This window comes from Pseudorasbora parva, chromosome 1 (assembly GCF_024679245.1).
Source record: "Pseudorasbora parva isolate DD20220531a chromosome 1, ASM2467924v1, whole genome shotgun sequence".
Taxonomy (NCBI): Eukaryota; Metazoa; Chordata; class Actinopteri; order Cypriniformes; family Gobionidae; genus Pseudorasbora; species Pseudorasbora parva.
In genome coordinates this window covers 47,269,318-47,295,719 of record NC_090172.1, presented here as the reverse complement: position 1 = coordinate 47,295,719, position 26,402 = coordinate 47,269,318, and the positions used below count along the sequence as shown (strand labels likewise).

The 26,402-nt window shown below is 36.8% G+C and overlaps 1 protein-coding gene and 1 pseudogene across 9 annotated transcripts in view; both read right to left on the bottom strand.

Moving 5' to 3' along the window:
• The window catches only part of dysf (dysferlin, limb girdle muscular dystrophy 2B (autosomal recessive)), a 102,363-nt gene extending 76,795 nt beyond the window's left edge, over positions 1 to 25,568 (bottom strand). For 5 of the 9 annotated variants that reach the window (XM_067443146.1, XM_067443171.1, XM_067443181.1 and 2 more), the window contains exons 1-13: positions 14,504 to 14,858; positions 8,356 to 8,411; positions 8,131 to 8,222; positions 6,929 to 7,034; positions 3,758 to 3,872; positions 3,384 to 3,601; positions 2,136 to 2,264; positions 1,979 to 2,041; positions 1,842 to 1,892; positions 1,582 to 1,612; positions 1,269 to 1,384; positions 1,047 to 1,173; positions 865 to 968 (exon numbers count right to left, since the gene is read on the bottom strand). In XM_067443146.1, coding sequence (XP_067299247.1) covers positions 865 to 968; positions 1,047 to 1,173; positions 1,269 to 1,384; positions 1,582 to 1,612; positions 1,842 to 1,892; positions 1,979 to 2,041; positions 2,136 to 2,264; positions 3,384 to 3,601; positions 3,758 to 3,872; positions 6,929 to 7,034; positions 8,131 to 8,222; positions 8,356 to 8,411; positions 14,504 to 14,597 — 1,302 coding nt within the window. In that variant the 5' untranslated portion in view covers positions 14,598 to 14,858. Of the gene's footprint in view, positions 1 to 864; positions 969 to 1,046; positions 1,174 to 1,268; positions 1,385 to 1,581; positions 1,613 to 1,841; positions 1,893 to 1,978; positions 2,042 to 2,135; positions 2,265 to 3,383; positions 3,602 to 3,757; positions 3,873 to 6,928; positions 7,035 to 8,130; positions 8,223 to 8,355; positions 8,412 to 14,503; positions 14,859 to 16,864; positions 17,261 to 17,686; positions 17,728 to 25,331 lie in introns of those variants that run through there. The other 4 variants (XM_067443190.1, XM_067443204.1, XM_067443214.1 and 1 more) reach the window with 2 other exon arrangements.
• Positions 10,531 to 10,647, bottom strand: LOC137089093 (5S ribosomal RNA; annotated as a pseudogene).
• Positions 25,569 to 26,402: the final 834 nt, after the last annotated feature.

The window sequence follows — 26,402 nt, the reverse complement described above, 5'->3', positions numbered from 1 at the left end:
ACCTCTTAAACACTTATTAAACCTATAAAGCAGGACATATACAATATAGTTTTAAGTTAAAAATCTTAAAACTATAATCTTAAAAATATAGTTAAAAATATAATATAGTTTTTTTGTTGAGTATCATATCTGGTAGTTGTATGGCTTGTATAGTATGATATAGGAGAATATGAGGTTCATACTCAAAGAGGAAGAGGGAAAAACTGAGCAAAATATCCTATATTTATCCAACATTTTAAAATAAATGAGATCTTTATAACAGTATAGCAGACTACTTACATAAAATGCACTTAAATATCAGTGTCACTCAATATCTGCCAATAATATATTTTAGTAAGATGATATTTAAATGGTTAGTTTTATAATCAAAGCACATAGTTATTATTGTGGGGCGCTAAAACATATAATGCAATGCAATCTAATACAATGACAATGAAAGAAGTACAAATAAACATTCCACAAAAGCATAATGTATAATATTTGATACTCACATTATAACCAGATTATGATATATGGATTATAAATGATATATGGATAATCAAGTAAACCCATTACTTTAGTCCAGTAAATGTTCCTCCTTAAATATTACTAACAATAAAAAAATGTATACCTCCATTTACTTCATAAAAATCTGTAAAGATTTTGCAGCAAAAAGACACGCATATCTCAACCTGAATTGGGACGTTTTTAGAATTATAAAAAAAGTACATATTAAAAATTATAAAATCTTTGAGATGACCGAAGGCATGTAGCAGATTCTGAACAACAGATATTTCAGCAAAGTTTTAGAGACTATAGAAATTTGCATATCAAATATGATACAGTGTGTTTTAGTTAGTTACAAAGTTACAAAGACAGAAGCACCGTTTTTCCAGCAAAGTTGACCTCCACCAATGGATCCACCAGGTTCTTCCGATTGGTTTCAAAACCAAGAAACTGTTTGACACCATCCATAAGAGCATCATCCACTGCCCGAGGAGGAGAGCAGATTATCAGATGCAAACAGAAAACATACACATCTACACACAGACATGTTTGATACTCACTCTGAGGCAGATCATCTGCCCTGTACACCCTGAGAGTAAAGGAGGCTCCCCTCAGGGTAAGACCAGCTGGTCTCAACAGGTTCCCCTCAATATCCTCTTTTTCCTCCAGACCCTCCTTCTTATCCATCTAACACAGAATTGGTATTTTCAAAAGAATGAGAGATTGATCTTTATGAAAATGTTTGATTTGTTAAGATGCTGCTGACTCTCTCTCTCACTTACCGGAGGTTCGTCACCTGCAGCCAGCACAAACATGCTGACCTTCAAATAACCTCTGGCCCCTGCCGAAAGATCATCAGGGTCTGACAGCAACAACCATTTCCTGAGAATAGCATGTCCTGTTCAGTGGAATAGAAAAAAACTATGTTAAATATAAAACAATGGGGGGCTTTTAGCTTCAATTTTAAAGGCAACAAGCTTAATTGAGTCTCAAAACTGACTTGTCTAGGTCCAGTGGTTTGTTTGTTTGACACAATCAAAACGGTGCTTTTGGAAAAGAGCAATTAACATCACATTATGACCATGTGGTACTTACGGTGTTCGTTATACACCATGCCAACATCCAGCTGAAAGAGAAAACACAAAATCAGCACTATTATTAGCAAAGCCTGAAATAACAGAACAAATAACGTGTGCTGAAAATGAAGAAAAAAACACGCCTGTGACCAGTAAAGAAAATCAAAATAAAGATATACTGGAACTCACTGGAAATGAGAAGAAACCCCCAAATGAAGACAGTGATTAGCAAGAGAAGGATAGAGGGAAGAAAAATTAAAAAAACAAGAGCAAATCTACCTTGAATTCTCCAATGACAGAGTCTTTCCGTAACGACTTGGAATCAAATACCTTGGAACGGACATGGACAAGTTAACTGCAGGTTTGCGTTCAATGAAAGTAACAACATTGTTAATAAAGGTAATAATATAACTTACGGTTAAAAATATCGGTTCATCAAAAAGATCTGAAGGTTTCTCATAAAAGTTTAGAAAGAAAGTCTGAAAGGAAAGAATATATGAAAATGACATTTGAGCATTTAACTCAATTATTTACATAATTTTTTATTCAGAAAGCAAGAACAAAAATTGTTACCTCATCAAAAAATGGATTATTGCCCTTCTTGATGCGTGTTCTCTTCGTCTGACCTCCAACTGTGACCTTGACAACTGGTTTAATGTTGACACCAGGGAGCTGCCTTCCCTCAATGATACGCAGCCGTACCTAAAATTAACATTCAATTAATTAATGTTTCTATGCTTTTAAAATCAAAACTACACAGTAATATATGGCATCATTGCATAGGATATTAAAGCACTTTTTAAAATTCTCTTTGGATAAAACCTTGGCTAAATGCTTCATTTGGTGGTTCTCGTCTAGTTTTGTAAGTTTGCATAAATGGTGACCCTACACAGTATCCAATTTTATTATAATTTTATCAATAATTATTATTCATATTATAGTTACTATTGTTGTTATCACTTATAATTAGACTTAGTATTAATAACAAAATGTCATGTCCATGTTGCAATCTGCCAAATTCAGCAAGCCTATACTGGGGACACTAAAATTATGATTAAAGTTATTCAACTAATTATTAAAAAAAAATATATGAATTACGTTTTATTTAATTGTATAAACTATAATACTGATATGCCAACATTGTCGCTATATGATCTGTTGCAATATTATCCTGTTTGACACAGTGAAGCTGCTTTGACACAATCGTGATTGTAAAAGCGCTATACAAATAAAGTTGATTGATTGATTGATTGATATACCAAAGGCAAAATCATTTCACAAAAAATAGTTTTGTTATTTGGATTTTATTATTTTTATTGAGCATCTTTCAGTTGAGAACCACTATCTTAAATACACTTTAATATTGCAACTTTTTTATTGTCTAGTTAAAATTTTCAAAATTCTAAATTAAACTTTTCTACAATCCAACATTTAGATGAATAGATTGTCTTGCCTAGAGCAAATAAACAAGTTCATAGCCCAAATAAATGTTTGACATATTGCACAAGACTTTACATTACCACAAGGTGGCCCTATCTTCCAAGTATAAGCATAGCGAGAAAATGACAATTGCTAGAGTGGACAGTGATTGTTATGTGATACACATATATTTAATTAGGGCATCTATTCCGCACTGAGAAATAAGAAAATACTATTAATCAGCTTTTTTAAATTTATAGACAAAACGTTTTTGAAAATTAAATAAGGTACCATTTTTTTAGACATCTATAGATAATTGCCAGACATGACAAAGCAAATTTTGGATTCATAGATGCACACAGAGATGCACACCCACTCAAAGATTCATACTTGTATACACACCTGGAGGTCCTGAGGTTTGTCGGGCAGAGGGGATTTGTTTCCTTGACGTTTCTTTTTCTTAAGGCCGTGGTTATAATTCGGTGGAGCCTTTTTGGGTGGTGCTGTAGGAGCCCCAATGTCCTGCCCCTGGGGCCCTGGAATAGGTTCAGGCTCCTCCACCACCTCCATCATCAGCATGCTCTCGGTGTCCTCCTCACCCATAGTGTCCAATGAGAAAACTACACAATCGCATGCACAAGTCATATGAATCACATCGCACAGATGTGATGTTATACTGATGCAGCCCTCAGGTTTACAAATAGGCAATGGAACACTTGCATCCTATAACAGGGAACTCTATGAATGGGCCCTGTATATTAGGTAAGAAGACTGACCTGTAACGGTGTCCAGCTCCACTGGGGTGTGCTGGGCCTCTGGCTGTGGAGGAGGCTGGAAGATGGGCACCATTCCTGGAGGAGGGATGTAGGAAACCTGCAGGGTTACTGTGGCCTGGCAGAGGGAACACAGATTGAAGATGTCTTGACACTTCTCAGAAAGACTGAAGAAATGAGCACAAAATCCGCAATGACACAACAACAAATCTGCAACAAACATATTTCCTGTAATAAAACTTACAGTTGGAATTCTGATATTTTCTCTGCATATGGTGTCTATCATCAGTTTTTCATAATATATTTATTTGTAATCTAGAAGCTTAATAATTATTCAACTTGATAGATGTGGGGTGTATTGGTCCAGAACGAATTATATTTATTATTTACACACCTACAGGAAACAAACACACACACTACATCTCCAATATACAATAACCTAAATATACTAATAGATGATAGATGTAATACTAATATACACTACCATTCAAGTTTGGGCTCTGTAAGATTTATTTTATTTAACAAGGATGTCTTAAATTTATCAAGAGAGACAAAGAAAGTATTATTTCAGATTAGATTATTATTTCAAATAAATGAAATAATAAACCCTTTAAAAATTAAATAAATAAACCCTTTCAGTCGGTCACGTTCAACGTTACGTCGATACTGACGTATGGGGTCTCACTTGGGTGCCAAATCACCTTTGAGTAGTAGGAAAACAGGCCAATGAAGATTGGTGAGTGAGATTTACAACAAGCCTCTCTCCCAGACATAGCTAGCCAGTAACTCACTTATTCTGCTGTTTGCTTCAAATCTGAGCGTTTGTTTCGACACGCTCTGCCATTTGCCTTCACTAAAGACCGGAGACGTTCTTTTGTTGGAGAAAACGCACATGCAGCAGTGTTTTCATCCCATGAAGTGCACAGATAAGTGATTCTTCCCCTGGGTGCTTCAGGTCATCGTGATTTTACTAAGCAAGACATGTTCCTGGATCAACATATTTTGTTGATCCTGGAACAACATTCCTGTCAGAACGTTTAGCCTTAATCTTATCTCTACCCCTAAACCTAACCCTTCCCATAACTTACACCTAAGACCCGGTTTTAAGCCTAAACTTGACATCAGCTGTAAAATTTTCCCTCAAATATGGCTGGAATGTTGTTCCAGGATATACGACGATGGTGATCCAGGAGCATGTTGTACTTGGTTAAATCACGTTTCCCTAAAAGAGCAATTCACTGATGATTTTTGCAGCTTTTGCTGATGGTTCATGCTATTAGTGTGAGAAAAAGACCACTGTGATGTTGAGATCGAGACTCGAGTACCTAGAAAAAGATGTCCCCTCTATTATTCCCTGTTCTGGATTTTCTGCACCACAGAGAGCCACTTCCGTTAATAAGCGCGGTGATCTGAGGATTGTAGTGGAAGCGCTCCCGCCAGGCCAGTCCCTATACGAGCCTCCCACTCTTCACACACATCGCAAGCTCTCCAAAAACATACAAAAGACCTCAAAAGCTTACAATGACTTGAGTAATAAGTGTTATTTTTTAAATTTATTTTTTACTTTAGAATACAGATCCAAATAATTAGTTTTTACTTCTAAAGAATTTGGCAATACTTGAGTCATTAATAGTGGCTTACTATGACCTCCACTTTAGAATTAATTATATATTATGCATTATTCATGTTAAAGGGTTAGTTCACCCAAAAATGAAATTTATATCATTAATAACTCACCCTAATATCATTCCACACCCGTAAGACCTCCGTTCACCTTCGGAACACAGTTTAAGATATTTTATATTTAGTCTGACAGTGTATCCAAGTGTGTGCACACAATAAAAACATCATCAAAGTAGTCCGTATGTGACATCAGTTAGTTCATTAGAATCTCTTGAATCATCGAAAATACATTTTGGTCCAAAAATAACAAAAACTACGACTTTATTCAAACGGTTATGAATCATATTGATTCATATATGAATCATTATGATTCGGATCGACAATGTCACGTGATTTTAGCAGTTTGGCAGTTTGATACACCGATTCATGACCGTTTGAATCTTTATTTGAGGTTTGAAAACAAACGCGGAAGAGAAGGCAATGCTGAATAAAGTTGCAGTTTTTGTTATTTTTAGACCAAAATATATTTTCGATGCTTCAAGAGGTTCTAATTTACCAACTGATGTCACATATGGACTACTTTGATGATGTTTTTATTCCCTTTCTAGACATGGACAGTATAGTGTGCATACACTTAGATACGCTCTCTGACTAAATATAAAATATCTTAAACTGTGTTCTGAAGATGAGGTCTTACGGGTGTGGAACATCATTAATGACATAAATTTCATTTTTGGGTGAACTAACCCTTTAATTATGAATCTGTATGTAGTAGTTCTTAGTAGTCCTCTGTGAGGTGTGAATTTTTTTTTAGTTATTGATTAACTAATGGTGAACTACCACTTTTAAGTTAAGTAAGCACTATTACTTACAAATTTGTTAATTAGAGTTCTTTTTAGTTAATAGTAGTTACTAGAGGGATAAAAATGCATTATTCATTTGCTCCAGTGTAGTTATTCACTAATGATGGAATGGTTCTCTAAAGTGTTACCGCGTTTTGGATATCATTGCTAAAATTACTTGATTTATTATGAAATTATCAAAGTCCTAAATGAAGATGGAGCTGTTTTGGGAGGGGTGGGAAAGAAAAGCTACTACACATGATGAAGTTGTTTTTGAGATTAGACCGGCGTCAGGGTGATACCTTATAATGTACTTTCCTGAAATTATTTCCGGATTCAGCTATTTCAAGAGCACACGGATGCAAAGGAGCTAAGAAAACCAACTCCACCTTTCCCTCTCCTTCTTTTCGTTCTCTATCACCCAACGTCAACCTACACGCATAAATAACCACACAATTCCAGGAAGTGGCACTCTGTTGTGTAAGACATAGCCTTGTAGTATTTCTCCAAAATGTCTTTCTTAAATTACATGTGGGACAGGGTGGCATGAATGTGAGATTCAAATGAAGTATAGACTGTGGTAGACATGAAGGTGAGATGTTGCTACCCACAATGAAGGTCCAGGCTGCATGTAGTTCCATCATTCAACATAAATGTAAAAGTGATAGACAATATCAAATGAAATGTGAAGTGCAACAGAGAAACGCACCCCCGTGCTGTTCCTTTTGGTGTCTACCAGGGACACAGTGAAAGTAGCAGCTAGGTTTGGAGAGTTGAGCACATCTCGAAGAGCTACTCGACACTCCCCCAGAAACCTGTGAAGATATACAAAGGGGTATTTTAAAACCTGACATGCTATTTAAAGATGAGGATTCACAATCTGATGCCAAGAAATAAAAATACACACTAAAGCCAAAACAATTTTGACATACGACTAGTCATCTGACCCTGAATGACAGATTTTTCACTGTCTGGCCAGCTTTTCTAAAAATTGCATTTCTTCAGTTGCTTTCTGAGGCTCAGATAAGGTTTGAAAGGAAAGAGAAGGCATGACAAACTGCCCTGACTCACTTCCTGTGGGCATCCCCCTCCATCCAATTGGCTTTTCCTTCCTCTCCTTCCACCCTTCTCCTATTACTTTATTCCATCATTAAAGTAACAATATTTCACCCAAAATGCTAATATAGTATTCACTAACCATTTACTGATTTTCTATTCATCGAAGAATCCTGAAGAAAATGTAACGCGGTTTCAAAAAAATATTAAGCAACACAACATGATAATAATAGGAAATATTTCTTGAGCACAAAATAAGAATAATAAAATAAAAAAAAGACCAATTTTCCTTTGCAGTCACAGGATGAAACTACATCTTAAAAATAGAAAACAGTTATTTAACACAACATTACTGTATTTGCTGTATTTTTGAACAAATAAATGCACCCTTGGTGAGAATAAGTTATATTGCAAAATGTAAAATGTCAGAGTGGGAGACTGTAGTAATGTAATAAACAATAGACTTAAGACACTTATTAGGGTGACATTTACTGCCTTTATAAATGTACAAGCTGTGATTTGATATGTACTATATTAGCCTAATTTCGTGGGGATTCGATAAAGCAAAAGGCCAGTTAGGAACCAACCACTGCTGGTCATGATGAGGAAATGGGAAAATTGTGTGGCTGTTTACCACATTCCGCACTGATGCCACTAGTCATTTAAACAATGGCGCATTCCATAAATTCTACAGCTTTCCCAAATGAATTGTTAAGCAATTGTTTAATGTCGGCAGAGAAGTTGAGAGCGAGAGCAAGAGAGAGAGCGAGAGCGAGAGCGAGAGCGAGAGCGAGAGAGAGAGAGAGAGAGAGAGAGAGAGAGAGAGAGAGAGAGAGAGAGAGAGAGAGAGCTTACCTATTCCTGCCCATTTTCTCATGGTCTTTGACAACAACATGAAGCTCTGCTCCAGAATCTAAAGGAACTCCCTTTAAGTCCCACTCAAAGCCCTGGAAGAAAGAAAAGGGAATGATGAAAAGGGACAAAATAATGATTTGGAAAGCATTTATAATGCTTATTATGGTAACAACAAATATTATTGGTTAATTAATATTAGTTAGATGAAAGAAGTAATTAACCAACCTCATTCCAGACAGGATTGACATTATTCTTGATGACTTTGGTCTTCTTTTTTGTCCCTACAAGAAGATGAAAAAAGGAAGAGTACAATTGGTGTAATTGTCATGTGTGAGTTTTTCATGAGATACACACTACCGCTGAGTTTCAAAATAAAAGAATGATTTGAAAAACTATGTGATCAGGGAAACATCTTTTCAGATAGGGCCATATGAGGACAATGTATCTGACGTAATTTTCAGCAGTGGCAAGCCTCCAATAAATCTATGATGAAAATGTTTCTGTGAGAGGAAGATGGACAATGGGTACTAACTTCCACCTGACAAATACAGATGAAAGATTTCCACAGGGACACAGATTAGGCTTGACATTGAGCCTGAATGGGTGAAGGACAATTTATAGTTGATCTAATGAGCAGGTACACATTGTCAAGGTGTTTTGATCCTTCTTGCTACATACAGTAGTCGCATGCACAAACAAGTAGGCTACCAATAGTATGGCTTATCCATTGTATCCATACAAATCACCACAAGTCTGTCACGCTATTAAGTGTTTTAGGAAAGAGCTCTGTTTATCTTCCTGTTTTGATTGTAGATGTCAAGAGGTGTGAATAAAGCAAAAACAAGCTCCTCTTCGCAATCCTGAAATAGACCTGGAGCAAGAAGAGGACAACAAAAGATTGAGGAAAAAGGCAAATGCTGGCATGGTATGACATCCTCGAACTGAATGTTATGGAAACTGGCTGAAATGTCTGTAACCATCTGACCCTCAAAGTCTTGGGCTTTATTTGGTGTGCACACATCAGATTCTAGTCGATGGGTGGATAGAATCTGAGAAATTGCCAGGAAACCATGCCTTTAATAAGTATGAGTAAAAAACAACAAGACTGAGATGCAGTCTAAATACATATACTTCGGTACCAAGTCAAATTAAAAACTGCAGTACTTTTAGTAACGAGTCAATCCACAGAAGGCACACTCCATATAGTACTAATCAATGTCATCAGTACATTGTTAATATCAGTTAAACTTTTATTAACTTGAAATCTTTTTTTAAATTAAGCCTTTAACTTAAATTTGATTATATCTTGATTATGAAGCACTATATCTGTCAGTCACGTGCTTATTTCACATTTTGGTGTATAATTCCATTGTTCTTTACTCATTATTCATGAGTCATTACAGATTTCTCTAAATAAATCTGTAGATAAATCATTTTTAGAATAGTCAAAACGTATTTAGAGATATCTACAATTGAATATCTTACTAGATCAATAATAATTGTAGATCTCCAATTATCATTCTGACTAGTCAAATTATAATTATGACTTGTGAAATACAATTGTAACTATTTAAAATATATTTTTCGAAAGTGAGACCATAATTGTATATGCCAATTCCACCAGCCATAGAATGAGCGTTCTTTTGATAGCGTGAAAAAGGTTTCCATTTACAATGTGTTGCATTGTAGCCAATCACAGAAATCTTTGTTGAGTGTGCAAATTCAATGGCCAATCATAGGTGTTTAATGGTTTACCTTGTAGTAGTTAAAAAAGCTAAACTCCATGAATTTTGTGGAAGAACATTATTTGGGTTGTGCTTCGCCTCTGCATGACTGTGCGGATTAATATGGTTATCCTACAAAAACATTCACTACTAGGAGATATAACCAGTTTACAGGAAAAGGATCTCAAGCTGACTAGCTGAAGTTGTTACTGTAACTATACCCATTAATAATGTGTTCGATTTATATAGTGCTTTTTCAAGGTACACAAAGCGCTTTACATTGAAGTGGGGAATCTCCTCAACCACCACCAATGTGGAGCATCCACCTGGATGATGCGACGGCACCATATTGCGCTAGAACACTCACCACACACCAGCTGATTGGTGGAGAGGAGACCGAGTGATGAAGCCAATCAGGAGAGGGGGATGATTAGGAGGCCATGAAGGACAGAGGCCAATGGGCAAATTTAGCCAGGATGCCGGGGTTACACCCCTACTCGTTTTCCGAAGGCCATCCTGGGATTTTTAACGACCACAGAAAGTCACGACATCAGTTTAACGTCTCATCCGAAAGACGGTGCTCTTTGTCAGTATAGTGTCCCCATCGCTATACTGGGGCGTTAGGACCCACACAGACCACAGGGTGAGCCCCCCCTGCTGGCCTCACTAACACCTCTACCAGCAGCAACCTGGTTTTCCCAGTTGGTCTCCCATCCAGGTACTGACCAGGCTCAGCCCTGCTTAGCTACAGTGGGAAACCAGTCTTGGGCTACAGGGTGATATGGCTGCTGGTTAATAGACACAGTACTTCCTTAAAAATTAATTCCAGCACAGCGCAACAACAAACCATAATAGTAATGACCGTTCACAGAAATGCTTTACAATGAACTCTGTTAGAGCTAGATATGGAAATTGATCTGTTCAATAAAATACCTTGTGCCGTAATAAAAACGGCATCTCCAGATCACTTTTAAAACATTTCAAATCCCTCAGTTCCCGTCATCTTCAAGAAGCCAAGCTAATGTTGATTCTTCAACATTTCAACATTGCTATATTTCGCTCTCTTTTTTCCCGCAGACTTTCTATTCAGGTTTTTTTTTTTAAATGGCTGATTCTGTTCTAGAATCACCACGCTCCATTAACGCGTCAACCTTTCTCACTCGTTGTGACAACTATGCCACTCCCAGACCATACAAGCGTTGAAGTAATCAGAGTAAATTTTCTCTGTTTATGGATGTACGCAATTTCCCGTGAAAACCAACCTGTTAGGTCTAAAATGTCCTCACTTATAGGCTTACCATAGTGAAACAGGGTAGGACAAAACGTGGTTTGAAAGAATGATTTATAAATTGTGTTAATTTTTTTTTTTTTTTCAAGTGTGCCTTTAAGTTAGTCAGAGACTGCTAAAAAAAATCAGAACAGATCTGTGTATTGTGTCTTGCAGTCTATTCAACAAGACCTGCCACTTTTCTGTTATCTATTGTTGTTTTTTTCATTTTATTGCTACCGTTTTATTTAATTTTTTAATGCAATGTTTACTTATTTAAATATTTTAAATTAAATATATAAAGGCTACATGCTAATGTTTTACTGTATTATTTACTCATGAATAGCATTTAAATATATTAATTTATTGAAACTATAAATAGAAAACTTTAAACTTTTATTTTTATTTTTATTTAAATAAAATAGTTACAATAGTGTTTGTTACAATACTAGTTTGTATTAAACATAATCTAGATGTCTAGATGCAAAAGATACTCATACCATTTCAGATTTGCCATTTTGTTAGTCGTACAAAGTTGGTTGTCAGCAATGCCAACAATCTATGTTTCTCTGTACAAAGTCTCATTCGGTTTCTTTCTCTCTTGCGCAGTCTGCATATATTGTTGCTTACTCAGAGCTCAAACTAAGGACTCTGGCAGTTGGACCAGGAGGTTAATTTACGTCTGTGATGTCTATAAATGGAGATGGTATTTGATACCATGCCTGAGGAAAAAAACACTTACTGCAGCTACGTTATGTCTTCCATCCCCTATCCCTAACATTCACATACACCGGAAGACACACTGTACACACACACATAATTAAAAAAGCACAAGATTGTTCTGATTAGAATGCAATCAGACACACACACATTAAGAAAGCACAAGATTGTTCTGATTAAAATGCAATCAGACTAGTTAGTATATTAGCATGAAAATAGTCTGAAAGTAAAATCTAAAAGACACATATTTACAGTATTATTAGAACAAAGTAAATGGAAAAACCAAATAAAAAAATGTGACTCTGAAATATGTCACAACTACAAGCCCTAAAGTAGTGAGCTAATTGTTCAACTCAGAATAAAGGCCAGAAAATCTAATTTTCCTTCAATTGTTTGGAGTCATTGTTTATAGAGTGGATAGAGTGACTCAGTATCTGTTTCTGACAGAATGAGGGGAAATCTTTACATCACGTAACAAAGAGTTGGAAAAAGAGATGACCCTCATTAATGATACGGAGAGGAAGTTCACAACTGTTATAAGACAAAGTATGACATAACGTGCATGGAAAGGGGGGTTTAAAAAAACTTTCCAACTAAATTTTTATTTAAAAAAATAAAAATATGTAATGTTAAGTACTCATCCTCTTATCTTTCCAAACCTGTAGGACATTTGGTTCATCTTCAGAACACAAATTAATATCTTTTTGATGAAATCTGAGTTTTTTTCCCCTACATTGACAGCCTGCGCAACAACCAATTTCAAGCCCCAGAAAAATAGTAAAGAACAGGCTTGTGCTAAATTCAGATTTTCAGAATTGGCCATTCAATTCATGAATTGGAATTTGAATTGAATTGACTAACCCCCAGAGGAAAACTCACTGCAAAACTCACTGAGCAACACTGCTGTATCTAATTCTCAATCACTCCTCAAATGTTTTATCACTGAGTCTGCACCGTTCTGACCGTAAAGATTCTCTCAATGCGTGCAGATGAAGCTGCTATGGCAAGATAGACATCTATATGAATTTCTATGAATTTTTCTTGAATTTCAATTCTGCTTCCTTTAATTCAAATTCGAATTGAAATTCTACATCCTGTTTTTGACATCAATTCAAATTCAATTCAAATGCAAGAATTGAATTGGAATTTAGGAGTCATTCTCAATTCAATTCTGAATTGTGCACAAGCCTGGTAGAAAATGCATTAAAGTAATCCACATGAATTAAAGTATCACATCCTCAATTTTATGAAGCGTCACAAGTGCTTTGTTTGCGGGGGAAAAAAAGAAATCCCCCTTTATTTACAAAATTTTAATGCATATGTGCATAGGCTGTCCGTGCAAGTACAGAAACACATCAGATTTCATTAAAAATATCTTTATTTGTTTTCCGAAGATGAACGGAATTCTTACAGTTTTGGAAAGATATATGGGGTGGCTAATTAATGACAGAATTTTCATTTTTGAGTGAACTTTAATGTTAACTAAAACTTGTTAACTAGAACAAAAGTATTTTGTTTTTTGTTAATTGAAATAAAGTAAAATGAAATAAATATAAGGTTAAATAGAATTTTTTTAAATTACATGCAAGTGGTAAAATTACTGAAACTATAGACTAAAATTAAAAGGACACTAAAATAAAAACATTAATGAACAATATAATAATAAATAATGCTAAAATAATACTGAACCGAATGAATGAATATATAGCCAGATATATAACCAAATAAACGCTGCAATTATACAGCTTTATTTGTAACATTATATATCTGTCACACAATACAGATATATCCAAATAAAATTCAGAAAATTGCTGTTTTCCTTTATATTGACGAAAACGGTTTGCCAAGATAATGATCACCAATGATCTGCTAAATAACACAGGCAGGAACTGCATTGTTTCTCTGAGCATCCTGTAAAAGCATATCAAAAAAATAACTAAATGAACTTCAGGAATTTAATTATAATCATTTGATTTTGTTGTTTTGTAATAACTGAGAATCAAATGGGATCATGATACACGAAAGAAATTGAAGAAAGGATTTTGTTCCCATGGCAACTCAAAATACAAAAACACTTAAAGCTCATCAATCCCACACAGTCACTAACGCATGTTCCTGTACATCCCTGTGCTGGAACAGGAAGCATGTAACAATGAGAGGAACTGCCACTCAGTTTGCGAGGTAGTCTAAAACTAGTATCCTTCACATTCATTCATTCAAAGTAAGAGCTTATTCAGTTATTAACAGAGCTCAGATCAATCCAGAAATCCACAAGATTATCTAGCTAGCATTTTCCAGTGATATAATGACATCACTGCTATTGACTGTAATGATCTATTGATCCATCTAGAGTAAAGTTATCAAAACACTCGTCACTTGAAATCTGCTGTCAACAATCAATGTCACAGTGACCCGTCAAAAAGGTCATTCTAACTATAACTAAACATGATTTAATCATTCATTTGTTAATAAAGGTGAACACTGCCAAAGTTCTGCTCTCATGTTCCTATTCCGGTTTGAAATTTAGGTTCCTGATAATTTAACTTAAGCAACCACAATTAGCATCAATCTACCCAAGAGTCTCAAAGACTGAAATCTGAAGATCTTACTTTGTCATGCCCTCAAAAAGCCTGCCAATCACATTTTTGCTGTCAACCCTTACCTCTGAATGTGATGCTAGCAAGTGGGTCACTATGCCTCTCCCCCTTTTCTACATTTCTCAGGTTGGTTGCCCTCTGTAGCAAACACCTCAACATGCTGCCTTGATGTCCAAACTCTCCAACAAAAAAACAGGCCAAACTACCATCAGACCGCAGAACAGGAGCAAAGACCTCTGCAAGATAAACGCCTCGTGATCTTCAGGTCCAAAAGCTGAGGATAAGCGTGATGTCCAGAATGGAATGTATCACCACCACTATCCTGAGAAAATCAATTTCTGCCTGCTTCCTTGATAAGGCGTCTGAATTTATAAACGAGTCTCACGACCTTCCCTTGCAAGCGCTTCTTACATGCGTACACAGAGACTGTCATGTAGGAACTTATGGAGCCAAGCTTACCCTGGACCACACTTTCCTCTCCAGTGACCCTGCCCATAACTCAAGAGGAAATTTAAACATTTCCTGCTGCTTGTACTTCTCTCTACTCATCTACGTTTTTCTCTCTTACTATATTACCTTTACTTATTAAAACCTTAAAGAATATAAAATCTCTTACAGTTTATAATATACGTGCATATGAACAGCATTTTATAACAATTCGGGAAAGGTATTTGGGGATTTAATGGTGCCTGTAATAGCCTACATAAATACTAAAATCCATTAATTTAGGGACTTGCGCACATTAGTTTATTATAAAGAGTTAATATATTATGTGAGTCTCCTTCAAGAGTTTCTATGGGCTCAGTGTAGGCTCGATAGTTAGCTGACGTTTCCAGGCGAGGAGCACCACCTACTGCATGACTCAGTCAGTTACTGAAACCTGAATATGCATCTCTCTGAATCTTAAAGCTTGTTTCGTTAAAATACATTCAACTATCCTTAATATGCAGAGACAAATAAGTTGATTTAGCTGAAGAAGAAAAAACACTTTTGCACAAAATATCAAGCCTCCTAATTAGCCTGACAGAGCAAAGAGTACGTTTAGGAAGAGACTCTCTATTTGTCCAATCAATAGCACAAACTGGAATACACTTTAGTCATGCTAGCCTACACACTTTTACATTGAGCTTACATCATCCATCCATAAACAAATGCTGAAATGGATTGAGATGTTATGCTAAATTTATAATGCAAAGGTGCCACAAAAGGGCTTCTGAGGTGGCATTCACATCTTACCTGCTGTTTAATGAGTTGGCATAAATGGATTTACACAGCAAAAACTGTATACTTTCATTATAGATGTTGAGATGGGTCAGAGAAGGCATCATTTTTAGCCTGACATCGCATCTTTACGCTGCATTTTGAGCAGGCACAGACTAGCCTTAACTTGGCAGTGTTAAGACACAAGATATATGAATGGTGTACAGGAGATTTAGTGAAAACATGGGTTACTAGTATTTAGATTTCTGTATTCGAATAGATCGATATATCTTCCAAAACCTCAGCAATAAAAGATGCAGTAACAAAATAGCATGAATCATTGCAGTAAAACTGAACACTTGACTATTCTCTCATAATGGCTTAAGTTATTCTAAAACACACCACTGAATGGATGTAATGGAATGTAATGCTATATCGTATTGATCTAATATCGTGATTTACTGTAGCACTTTAGCATAGCTATCTCTGATTGTGTCTGCTGGGCTACGATTGCCTCATGACTACAACGACAAGCCCTCTATTGAGCAAACAAACTGCATTCTCTAAGAAACACAGAGGCTATAAACCCCCGAGCATGAGTGAACTCCGACTCGTGTCTGTGACGGAGATAAACATTCAGCAAACTTCAGGTCAATGTACTGAAATACTTGATTAAGATCAAATATTTACACAGACTGATGAGCCAGGAATAGAAAGGTTGCTAACATTTGGTAAAAGTTTGGTAAGATTTTCAAAAAAGAAGGTTGCGTGAAATAGTATAATTTCAAGATATTTACAAAAAAAGAACAAGGAAAAAAAAGAAGCTATTCAACAGAACACCTGGGTGACACAAGGGAAGCCTCTCTGAGCCATCTTATGAATTATGGGCCCCTAAAAGCTTTGAACATTAAGCAAAGAGGAGCCCCACATTGAACCAAACTGTGATGACATGGCATCTCTTAGAAAAACAGAGCAGCTCTGCAGCACTCATTCAAACACACATATTCCAAGTGCAACAGGACACCCATAAATATACACGAGAGAGATTGCCACTGCTTTTCCAATAATAGCTTGCTTGATGGAATGTGGAAAGTAGGAAGACTGGCAACAAGGCGGTGGAAGAGAGAGAATGACCGTGATTGTGCAGAAAAGAAAGTGGTATTCTACGCAAACATACAGCATTTTGTATAAAACCTCGAACTCATTTACCCTGTTCGGGCTCTTACCTTCATAAGTGACGGTGCAGTAGGCATCGCTAATGTCATCGTCATGCGTCAGCACATTTTGGGCGCACAGGATAAACACACGCAGCATGGGTGGACAGTGGTTACAGCGGGATCCGGTGGTAACACACTTGTGAGTCACAGTATGGCACACTGTGGTCCCACACAGAGATGGACCCCTGGAGGTGTGTCAGGATCCTAAATAAGTCCAAAATAATAACTCTGATTTTCACTCCAAGACTAGAAAATGAAAAGAGATGAGAGGAGGAAAAGAGTAGAGAGAAATAGGTAGAAAGAAAAACAGAAAAGATCTGCAACAACAAACTGCACAGGACAGCGGTCTGATGGGACTGTAGCTGGTGTGGTTGCTGCTCCGCTTCCTGGCAGCTTGCACACACTCACACACACTGGCTCTAATGCCCCGAGTCTGACTCATACACACACACACACACTGTCCTTTCAATCACAGACTGCAGCTCCTCTTAAAGGCACAGGATGCTTTTGGTCAGCACCTGTTAAAGCAACTGAGTCACAAGTTTTGGGAAGTTCACTTCTGCTGCTGTCTGTCTCAATTAAACCTTTTCTATAAAAAGCAATGGAGATCTCTTTATAAATACATTTTAACATGACAGGAATACCATTAGGCCAATCAATTATTGTTCATAATATAAATCTATATTTTTTTAGTAAGGTAATATACTTACAATTTTGGTCATGCATGCCAATAACCAAAAACATCCACCCAAATCTTTTCATTTTCCTGACACAGTTAAGAATGTGATTCAGATTTAAACAATTGAATTTGAGTAGATAAACATTTCTTACAAACACAAAGCCATCCATCCATTCTCCAAACTGCTTGTCTTCTGTAGAGCCACAGGAAACAAATACATTATTGGTAAGACAATGCTACATTAGTGTAGTAATTTAGTTTTTTTTTTTTTCATTTTTCTTAATTATTTAGTATATAGCTATGTAGCTACACATTGTAACGTTTCAGGAGTGACAACTGAAATTAAATACAGTTTTAAAGAGTAAATCCCCTATATCATGCTACATGTACATCTCAAAATTGTAACCATAACAATGTTCTGGCATCTCAAGTGTGCAATATCTGGTCTTTTTGACCCAAATAATATTGCAGTGACCAATGATTTATAATCTGCAATTTTAACTAAACCATCATAAACAAAGGCATTGTGTTTTGTATTGGAAGGCTGAAGTTGTGATAGTATTTTCTTCTCTTTTGTGATATATCCATGTGAAACGGCTTCTCGAACAAGTTGAAATGTAGGGCAGGACTAGATTTTTTTCACTGGGAATTGATTCGATTGTTTTATTGTTGTTGTTATGCTATTATTGTCATGTCATGTGAGTGACAGGCTGTCCCGCCCTCGCCCCAGTGAACACATCATCAGAGAAGAGATGATGATGCAAGAGGGAGGGGAAATCATTTGATTAAATAATACATAGACACATGAATTTTAAAAAAGTAATGATTTATAATAAATACTGCAATACGCCATAAAAGAAAAAAGAATTGTCCATTTTTATTTCATGGTGACTTTAAAATGTTTCCACGTCCTCTTATTATAACCATTTTGGCCCTGTTTGTTTGTGGCTTATAAAACGATGATGTTCATGGAGTTAAGGTCAAGGTCAAGGTATTTTAAGAGAGCAATCATATATCTGTGTTGTTTTATTTACTTTTTATATGTTACTTGTTATTTATTTTTATATGATTTAATTTAATTTGCGTCTTTTATGTAGACTAGTTGTCCTTCATTTATTCATACTTTTCTTCTTTGATTTGCATAATTTATCATTTTATTATTATTCATTTGTTTTTATATTACTTTAAATCTTGATCGTGTGGTTTAAATAGATGTTTGTCTCCACAAATAAGAGAATGTCTCCATTTCAAGGTTTTTAATGTCACATGACCATGTTGTGAAGCAGTAATTTTCCATTATTTTACTCTCGGTATAATAACATTTGAGCATTGAAACATCCAGATGAAATCTGAGCATTGAGCCATTTGCATGCTATTACTCAAACTCTGCTATTTTATCATCATCACCTTGTCTCCTGATGCTGCTCTTCCCTGGCTTTCTCAGTCAAACTCTCAGGCTGATAGAAGACAGATATTTTCTGGCAGGGATTCGGCGTCGGGGGTTGAATCTAATATAGCTTCTGATATCTAATATTTCCGACATGGAGATCCATCCGATCTAACATTTTGGCATGATCAAACAAAGCATTTGGATTTATTTAGCTGTTTTGTCTAGCAAGATCTGGCAACACGAATGAATGAGTCCGTTTCCCCTCTTTTCCAGTGTTTTCTTGCACCGTACTACATACCACAAAGGCCTACCAAAAAAAAATAAGACACTGCTCTGCACATATTGTATTGTTACTACCAGAATGCACCTCCAGCAAAAAGCACAACAAAGGAATAGATAAAAGCATAGGCCTGCTGACATTTGGGATGATAGTATGATCGAGCCAATCGAGGAGCATCGATTGCTCCTGTCTGTCTGCCTGCTGCTGCTGCCACCACAGTGTTTGTAGCTCTGTATAGCTGTGTTTGAATCTCTATTTGATATATTTTCTTTGTAATTTACACTGCTAAATATAACTTACTCATCACCATATAGTGTTTAATATAGCCTATCAATTTAAATTTGACATTACTAGCTTTTAATCTAAATCACTACCACACGTTAGCTTTTCGCTAGCCTGGTAGCTTTCCATCCCAGCATCCAGGTCTCCTGTTTTCTGAGTTCTATAGACAACTGTGGTGAGTTGGATTATTAAAAAGACTCCATCAGACAACTGTGGTAAGTTTTGGATTCATCAACAAATACGGTAAGCCATGTCTTCTTCTCCTGTCATTGTCACTTGCACTGCATGCTACATGTTTAGCATATCTATCTCCGTTGGCGAACAGGGCTTCACATGTGATAAATGTAAGGAATTAATCAGGCTGACGGAGAAGATTTCAGATTTAGAGACACGCATCCAAGCTTTATGTGAGAGTAGTGAGAATGTAACAGCTTTAGATACTGCTTTGGATGCGACTAGCTTAGTGAACACTCATTGTTTGGTTCCGGCTGAGCCCGCGCAGCAGGGCTGGGTGACGATGAGAAAGCATAGTCGCGGATCAAAAAACCACTCTTCCGTTCCGATTAGAACATCAAACAGGTTCTCCCCACTCAGTGACGCACCCACTGAGGATCCTGTTGAAAGTGCCCTAGTTATTGGCGATTCTATTACACGGAATGTGAAAATAGAGACACCAGCCACCATAGTCACATGTTTACCGGGAGCCAGAGCGCCTGACATCAAAGCAAATTTAAAAGTGCTGGCTAAAGCTAATCGTAAATTCTCTAAGATTATTATTCACGTTGGCACTAATGATGTTCGACTTCGCCAGTCGGAGATCACCAAAATTAACATTAAAGAGGTGTGTAAACTCGCAAGTACGATGTCAAGAGCCGTATATTTCTCTGGTCCTCTCCCCGCGAAAAGGAGTGATGAAATAGTTAGCAGATTATCATCACTCAATGGCTGGTTGTCTAAGTGGTGTCTGCAAAATAACATAGGGTTCATAGACAATTGGAAAAGTTTTTGGGGCAGACCTGACCTGTTGAAGATGGACGGCATTCATCCCTCCTGGGCTGGTGCTGCTCTTCTCTCTAGTAATTTGGCACATAGTCTTAGAGCTAAACCTTGACTCACTGGGGCCCAGGTCAGGAAGCAGACAAACTGGCTAAACCAACCGTCTGCTAGCTGTCTCACGTCACCAAAGTCAGCTAAATCCCAGCACATAGAGACTCTTTCACCTAGATATTATCACATAGAGACTGTGTCTGTTCCCCGAATTAGTAAATACAAAAAACCATCAAAACCATTCAACAGTAAAAATTTAATTGATGTCCAACAAATAAACAACAGATATAATACGGATGAACAATTGATAAAGCTTGGGTTGCTGAATATTCGATCCCTTTCGCCAAAAACGCTTGTTGTCAATGATATGATTATAGATCATAACTTAGATGTGCTGTGTTTGACAGAAACCTGGCTAAAACCTGACGATTACATTACTTTAAATGAGTGCACCCCCCGAGATTATTGTTACAAACATGAGCCACGTCTGAAAGGTAAAGGGGGAGGTGTGGCTGTAATTTATAATAATATTTTCAGTATTACTCAGAAGTCTAGTTTCAAATATAATTCCTTTGAAGTTTTGGTGCTTTATGTAACACTGTGTAGTGTAAATGATAAATCCCGTCTGACATTTGTGTTGGCTACTGTCTACAGGCCACCAGGGCACAATACAGACTTTATCAAAGAATTTGCTGGTTTTGTATCGGAGTTAGTATTAGCTGTAGATAAAGTACTAATTGTTGGGGATTTTAATATCCACGTAGACAATGAAAAAGACGCATTGGGATATGCATTTAGAGACATTCTAAACTCTATTGGAGTTAGACAACACGTATCGGGACCCACTCATCGCCTTAATCATACTTTAGATCTAATAATGTCACATGGAATAAATGTTGATACTGTTAAAATTCTGCAGCAGAGCGATGACATCTCAGATCATTACCTAATATCATGTATACTTAATTTACCTAAGGCTGCAAAGCCATCCCCTCGCTTCAAATATGGCAGGACGATAACCGCTGCGACTAAAGATTGCTTTGTACATAATCTTCCTCATCAGTTCCATTTCCTCAGCATTACAGATAGCCAAGATGAACTTGATGCTGCAACCGAAACTATTGACTCTCTCCTTACTAGCACTTTAGACATAGTTGCTCCCCGGCGCTTAAAGAAGATTAAAGCAAATAATCCAACGCCGTGGTACAACGAGCACACTCGGGCCCTTAAAACAGCAGCCAGGAAAATGGAGCGCAGCTGGAAGAAAACAAAACTAGAGGTTTTTCGCAATTTGTGGAAAGAGAGCATGATTGCATACAGAAAGGCCATAAAAACTGCTAGATCTGCTTATTTCTCATCTCTTTTAGAAGAAAACAAACACAACCCTAAGTATTTATTCGATACAGTGGCTAAATTATCAAAAAATAAAGCTTCAGCTTCTGATGTTTGTAAACAACACAGCAGTAATGACTTTATGAACTTCTTTACTAGTAAGATTGATAATATTAGGAATAAAATTATAACCATGCAGCCGTCTATTACAGTATCACTTCAGACAGAGCACTGCAGGGTCACTGAGGAAAAATTACACTCATTCACTGCTATAGGAGGAGAAGAACTGGCTAAACTTGTAAAATCATCAAAATCAACAACATGTATGCTTGACCCTATACCGACTAGGCTATTAAAAGAGATACTTCCAGAGGTCATAGATCCTCTGCTTAATATCATTAATTCATCTTTGACATTAGGATATGTACCGAAAACTTTTAAGTTGGCTATAATTAAACCACTTATTAAAAAAACGCAACTTGATCCTAATGAATTAGTCAATTACAGGCCAATCTCGAATCTACCCTTTCTGTCAAAAATACTAGAAAAGGCCGTGTCTTCACAATTATGTTCTTTTTTAGAAAGAAATGGTATATGTGAGGATTTCCAGTCAGGATTTAGACCATATCATAGCACTGAGACTGCTCTAATTAGAGTTACAAATGATTTACTCTTATCATCTGATCGTGGTTGTATCTCTCTATTAGTGTTACTCGATCTTAGCGCTGCATTTGATACTATCGATCACAATATTCTTCTGAATAGAATCGAAAATTATGTTGGCGTTAGTGGAACTGCTTTGGCATGGTTTAAATCGTACTTATCTGACCGTTATCAGTTTGTAGCAGTAAATGAAGAGATGTCACACCGATCACAAGTTCAGTATGGGGTACCGCAAGGCTCAGTGTTAGGACCGTTGCTTTTCACCCTGTATATGCTACCACTGGGAGATATCATTAAGAAGCATGGCGTTAGTTTTCATTGTTATGCTGACGATACTCAGCTCTATATTTCCTCACGCCCTGACGAAACCTACCAATTCACAAGATTAACAGAATGCATAGCTGATATAAAAAATTGGATGAATAGTAATTTTCTGCAACTTAATTCAGATAAAACTGAATTTTTAATTATTGGACAGAAAAGCTCCACAAGTAGTAACCGAGAATACTGTCTAACACTTGATGACTGCTCTGTCAAGCCCTCGTCGTCAGTGAGGAACCTGGGTGTGCTCTTTGATACCAATCTTTCATTTGAAAGCCACGTTTCTAGCATCTGTAAAACCGCATTCTATCATCTTAAAAATATATCTAAATTACGGCACATGCTTTCAATGCAAAATGCTGAACAGTTAGTACATGCGTTCATGAGCTCAAGGCTAGATTATTGTAATGCTCTACTGGGTGGTTGCCCTGCTCGCTTAATAAACAAACTCCAGCTAGTCCAAAATGCAGCAGCTAGAGTTCTTACTAGAACCAGGAAGTATGATCATATTAGTCCAGTTCTGTCAACACTGCACTGGCTCCCTATTAAACATCGCATACATTTTAAAATCTTGCTTATTACTTACAAAGCACTAAATAGTTTAGCTCCCCGGTACATAAGCGAGCTCTTAACGCATTATACCCCATCACGTCGATTGCGGTCTCTAAACTCTGGCCAGTTGATAATACCTAGAATATCTAAATCAACTGCAGGCGGTCGATCATTTTCCTATTTAGCTCCTAAATTGTGGAATAGTCTTCCTAGCATTGTTCGGGAAGCAGACACACTCTGTCAGTTTAAATCTAGACTAAAAACACATCTCTTTACTATGGCATACACACAGAACATTATTAACTCTCATTATTCAGATCAATTGACTGATTGTTAGGCTGCATTAACTAGGTCAGCCGGAACCGGGAACACTTCCCATAACACCTGATGTACTCGTTACATCATAAAAAGAGTGGCATCTACGCTAATGTTAGTCTCTCTGTTTATCCCGAGGTTTATCCCGGATCTGGGCCCTGTCCGGATCGGATGGTGGACCTGCCTGGACATGACCAACGCATCCTGGAGTGTCTGCTGAGCCGTGTCAAATGGTGTCTCCTCTGAATTTGCCTCACTGGCACGACATGCTCAAACCCGTCTTCGGCGCAATAATTCCGATCTTTCATGTATTCATACTCTTGTGTAATTGACGCCCCATCCTAAATAAATCTGTCTCTTCCGTGATACCCTGAAAATTTTGAATAATCCGATCTAATATGATTTCCGACCTGTAAGGTTGCCAGAGTAATAATCTTACACGGTGTGTTAATAGGCCAGAGGAGAACTGGCACCCCGACTGAGTCTGGTTTCTCCCAAGGTTTATTTTTCTCCATCACGCCCTGATGGAGTTTTGGTTCCTTGCCACTGTCGCCTTTGGCTTGGCTTGCTCAGTTGGGGACACTAAAAATATGATTAAAGTTATTCAACTTATTATACAAATAAAATCTATGAATTAGGTCTTATTTAATTCTATAAACTATAATACTGATCTGCCAACATTGTCGCTATATGATAAATTAAAATAAGCTGATAACATCACTGTTTTCTCCAGTACGACTGTACAGCCAAATCTAATTTTGTCGCAATATTATCCTGTTTGACACTGTGAAGCTGCTTTGACACAATCGTGATTGTAAAAGCGCTATATAAATAAAGTTGATTGATTGATTGATGTAAACTTAGATTTAGCACACACCTTTACAACAAAGTGAAGCTGAAACTATATAATCTTAATAACCTTATCTTTACTGAACTTTCTTCAATCTTTGGTTTTAAATAACACGGGCAAATTTTCTGCTGTGCATTTTCTCCTGAAAGATAGAGGCAACACTAACAGACAGGTGAGAGGAATATTTTTCATATGAGAAATCGGTGTTCATAATAAGGTTTTGTTATTGGTAGATACACTCATTTTTATTAAATACATTAATCATAGGAAATTTTAGGATAATGCAGAGAAAGCAGTAGTCCAATGGTGTATATTGTTAAATTAAGATTATTTAATACATATTGTATTTGATTCAACATAATAAAATGTTCATTGCAATAATTGAAACTGAAATTAATTGCTTTTTTTTGGGGGGGGGGGGGGGGCAACATTAGGATCTTGAATTATTTTATCGGATAAAATACACCTTAAAAAGTTAATACTGTAGAGCATGCAGTTGAAATTGTTGAAAAATTTTGAGAGGCAAATCAAGAGCCATAACAGAAGTTACTCACTACTAAAATAAACACAGCTTCTGTGCCTGTATTGAAAGGTGCTCAGTTTTATGGACTAATCCGAAGCAAAAACTTTAGAGGTGGTTGACCATATGAAGATGCAAAAAAGCCCAAACAAACCTAATGTTATGTGTGATGCCTAATCAAAACTAAAAAACTAAAGGCAGTCAAGTCATGTTTGCAATGTGTAACATCATTCTGTGAGACTCACTTGGAAAATCACAAAACTGCACCAAGGCTCAAATGGCACACACTGATCGACCCCGTGAAGAACATGGAAGAGTGTCAGCGGGAAACATGATAAACCACTGGAGATGTTCTGTCGAGATGACCAGACATTTCTCTGTCTGTTCTGCATTGAAGCAGGACACAAAACTCACAATACTGTCCCTATAGAACAAGAGAGTAAGGATAGGAGGGTGAGAAATACGACACATTTATATGATGATATTTAAGTAAATACCATTCTCTGTAAATCAAACCAAACTGTCATAAATCAACAAATTCACTAAAAATAACGATTTTTCTGCTTTTTGTCCTTAGGCTCAGCTGGATAAAACACAAGCAGAAATCAAGAGGATGATCCAGGATAGAATGAAGAAGACTGCGGAAATAAAAAGCTCAGTAAAAACCAACAAGGTAAAGTTTTAGTGATTCAAAACTATGAAGACTTTTTTGTAGTGATTGCTTACCTTTTGGGGCTGTTGCTGTAGAAAACTTGCAATAGTTCACCTAAAAATTAAAATGGTTAATAATTCTTCCTCAAGTTGTTCTAAACCTGAATTCCTTTCTTCAGTTGTACAGAAAATAAGGTATTTTGAAGATTGTGGGTAACCAAAGAGTTCCACAAAGAGGGGGATATTATCTCCAAAATATATTCTTTTGTGTGTTCAGCAGAGGAAAGAAACTCTTTGAAAGGTTTGGAACATCTTGAGGGTGAGTAAGCAATGATTTTCATTTCTGGGTGAACAATCTCTTTAATATAAATCTTAACTCTAATGTTTTTCTAAACCAAACCAGAAAAATGGTGTAAAAATTCTCACTGATCTCATCCACTCCATTGAGAGCTATCAGTCTGAGCTGCTGGAGGTGATGGAGCAGAAGCAGAAAGCAGCAGAGAAGCAGGCTGAAGATCTCAATGAAGAGCTGGAGCAGGAGATCGCTGAGCTAAAGAGGAGAGACGCTGAGCTGGAGCCTGCTCTCACTCACTGAGGATCACCTGCACCTCCTCCAGGTCAGTGTCCCTCTGTCTGCTCACATGACTTTACAACATTCCTCATTC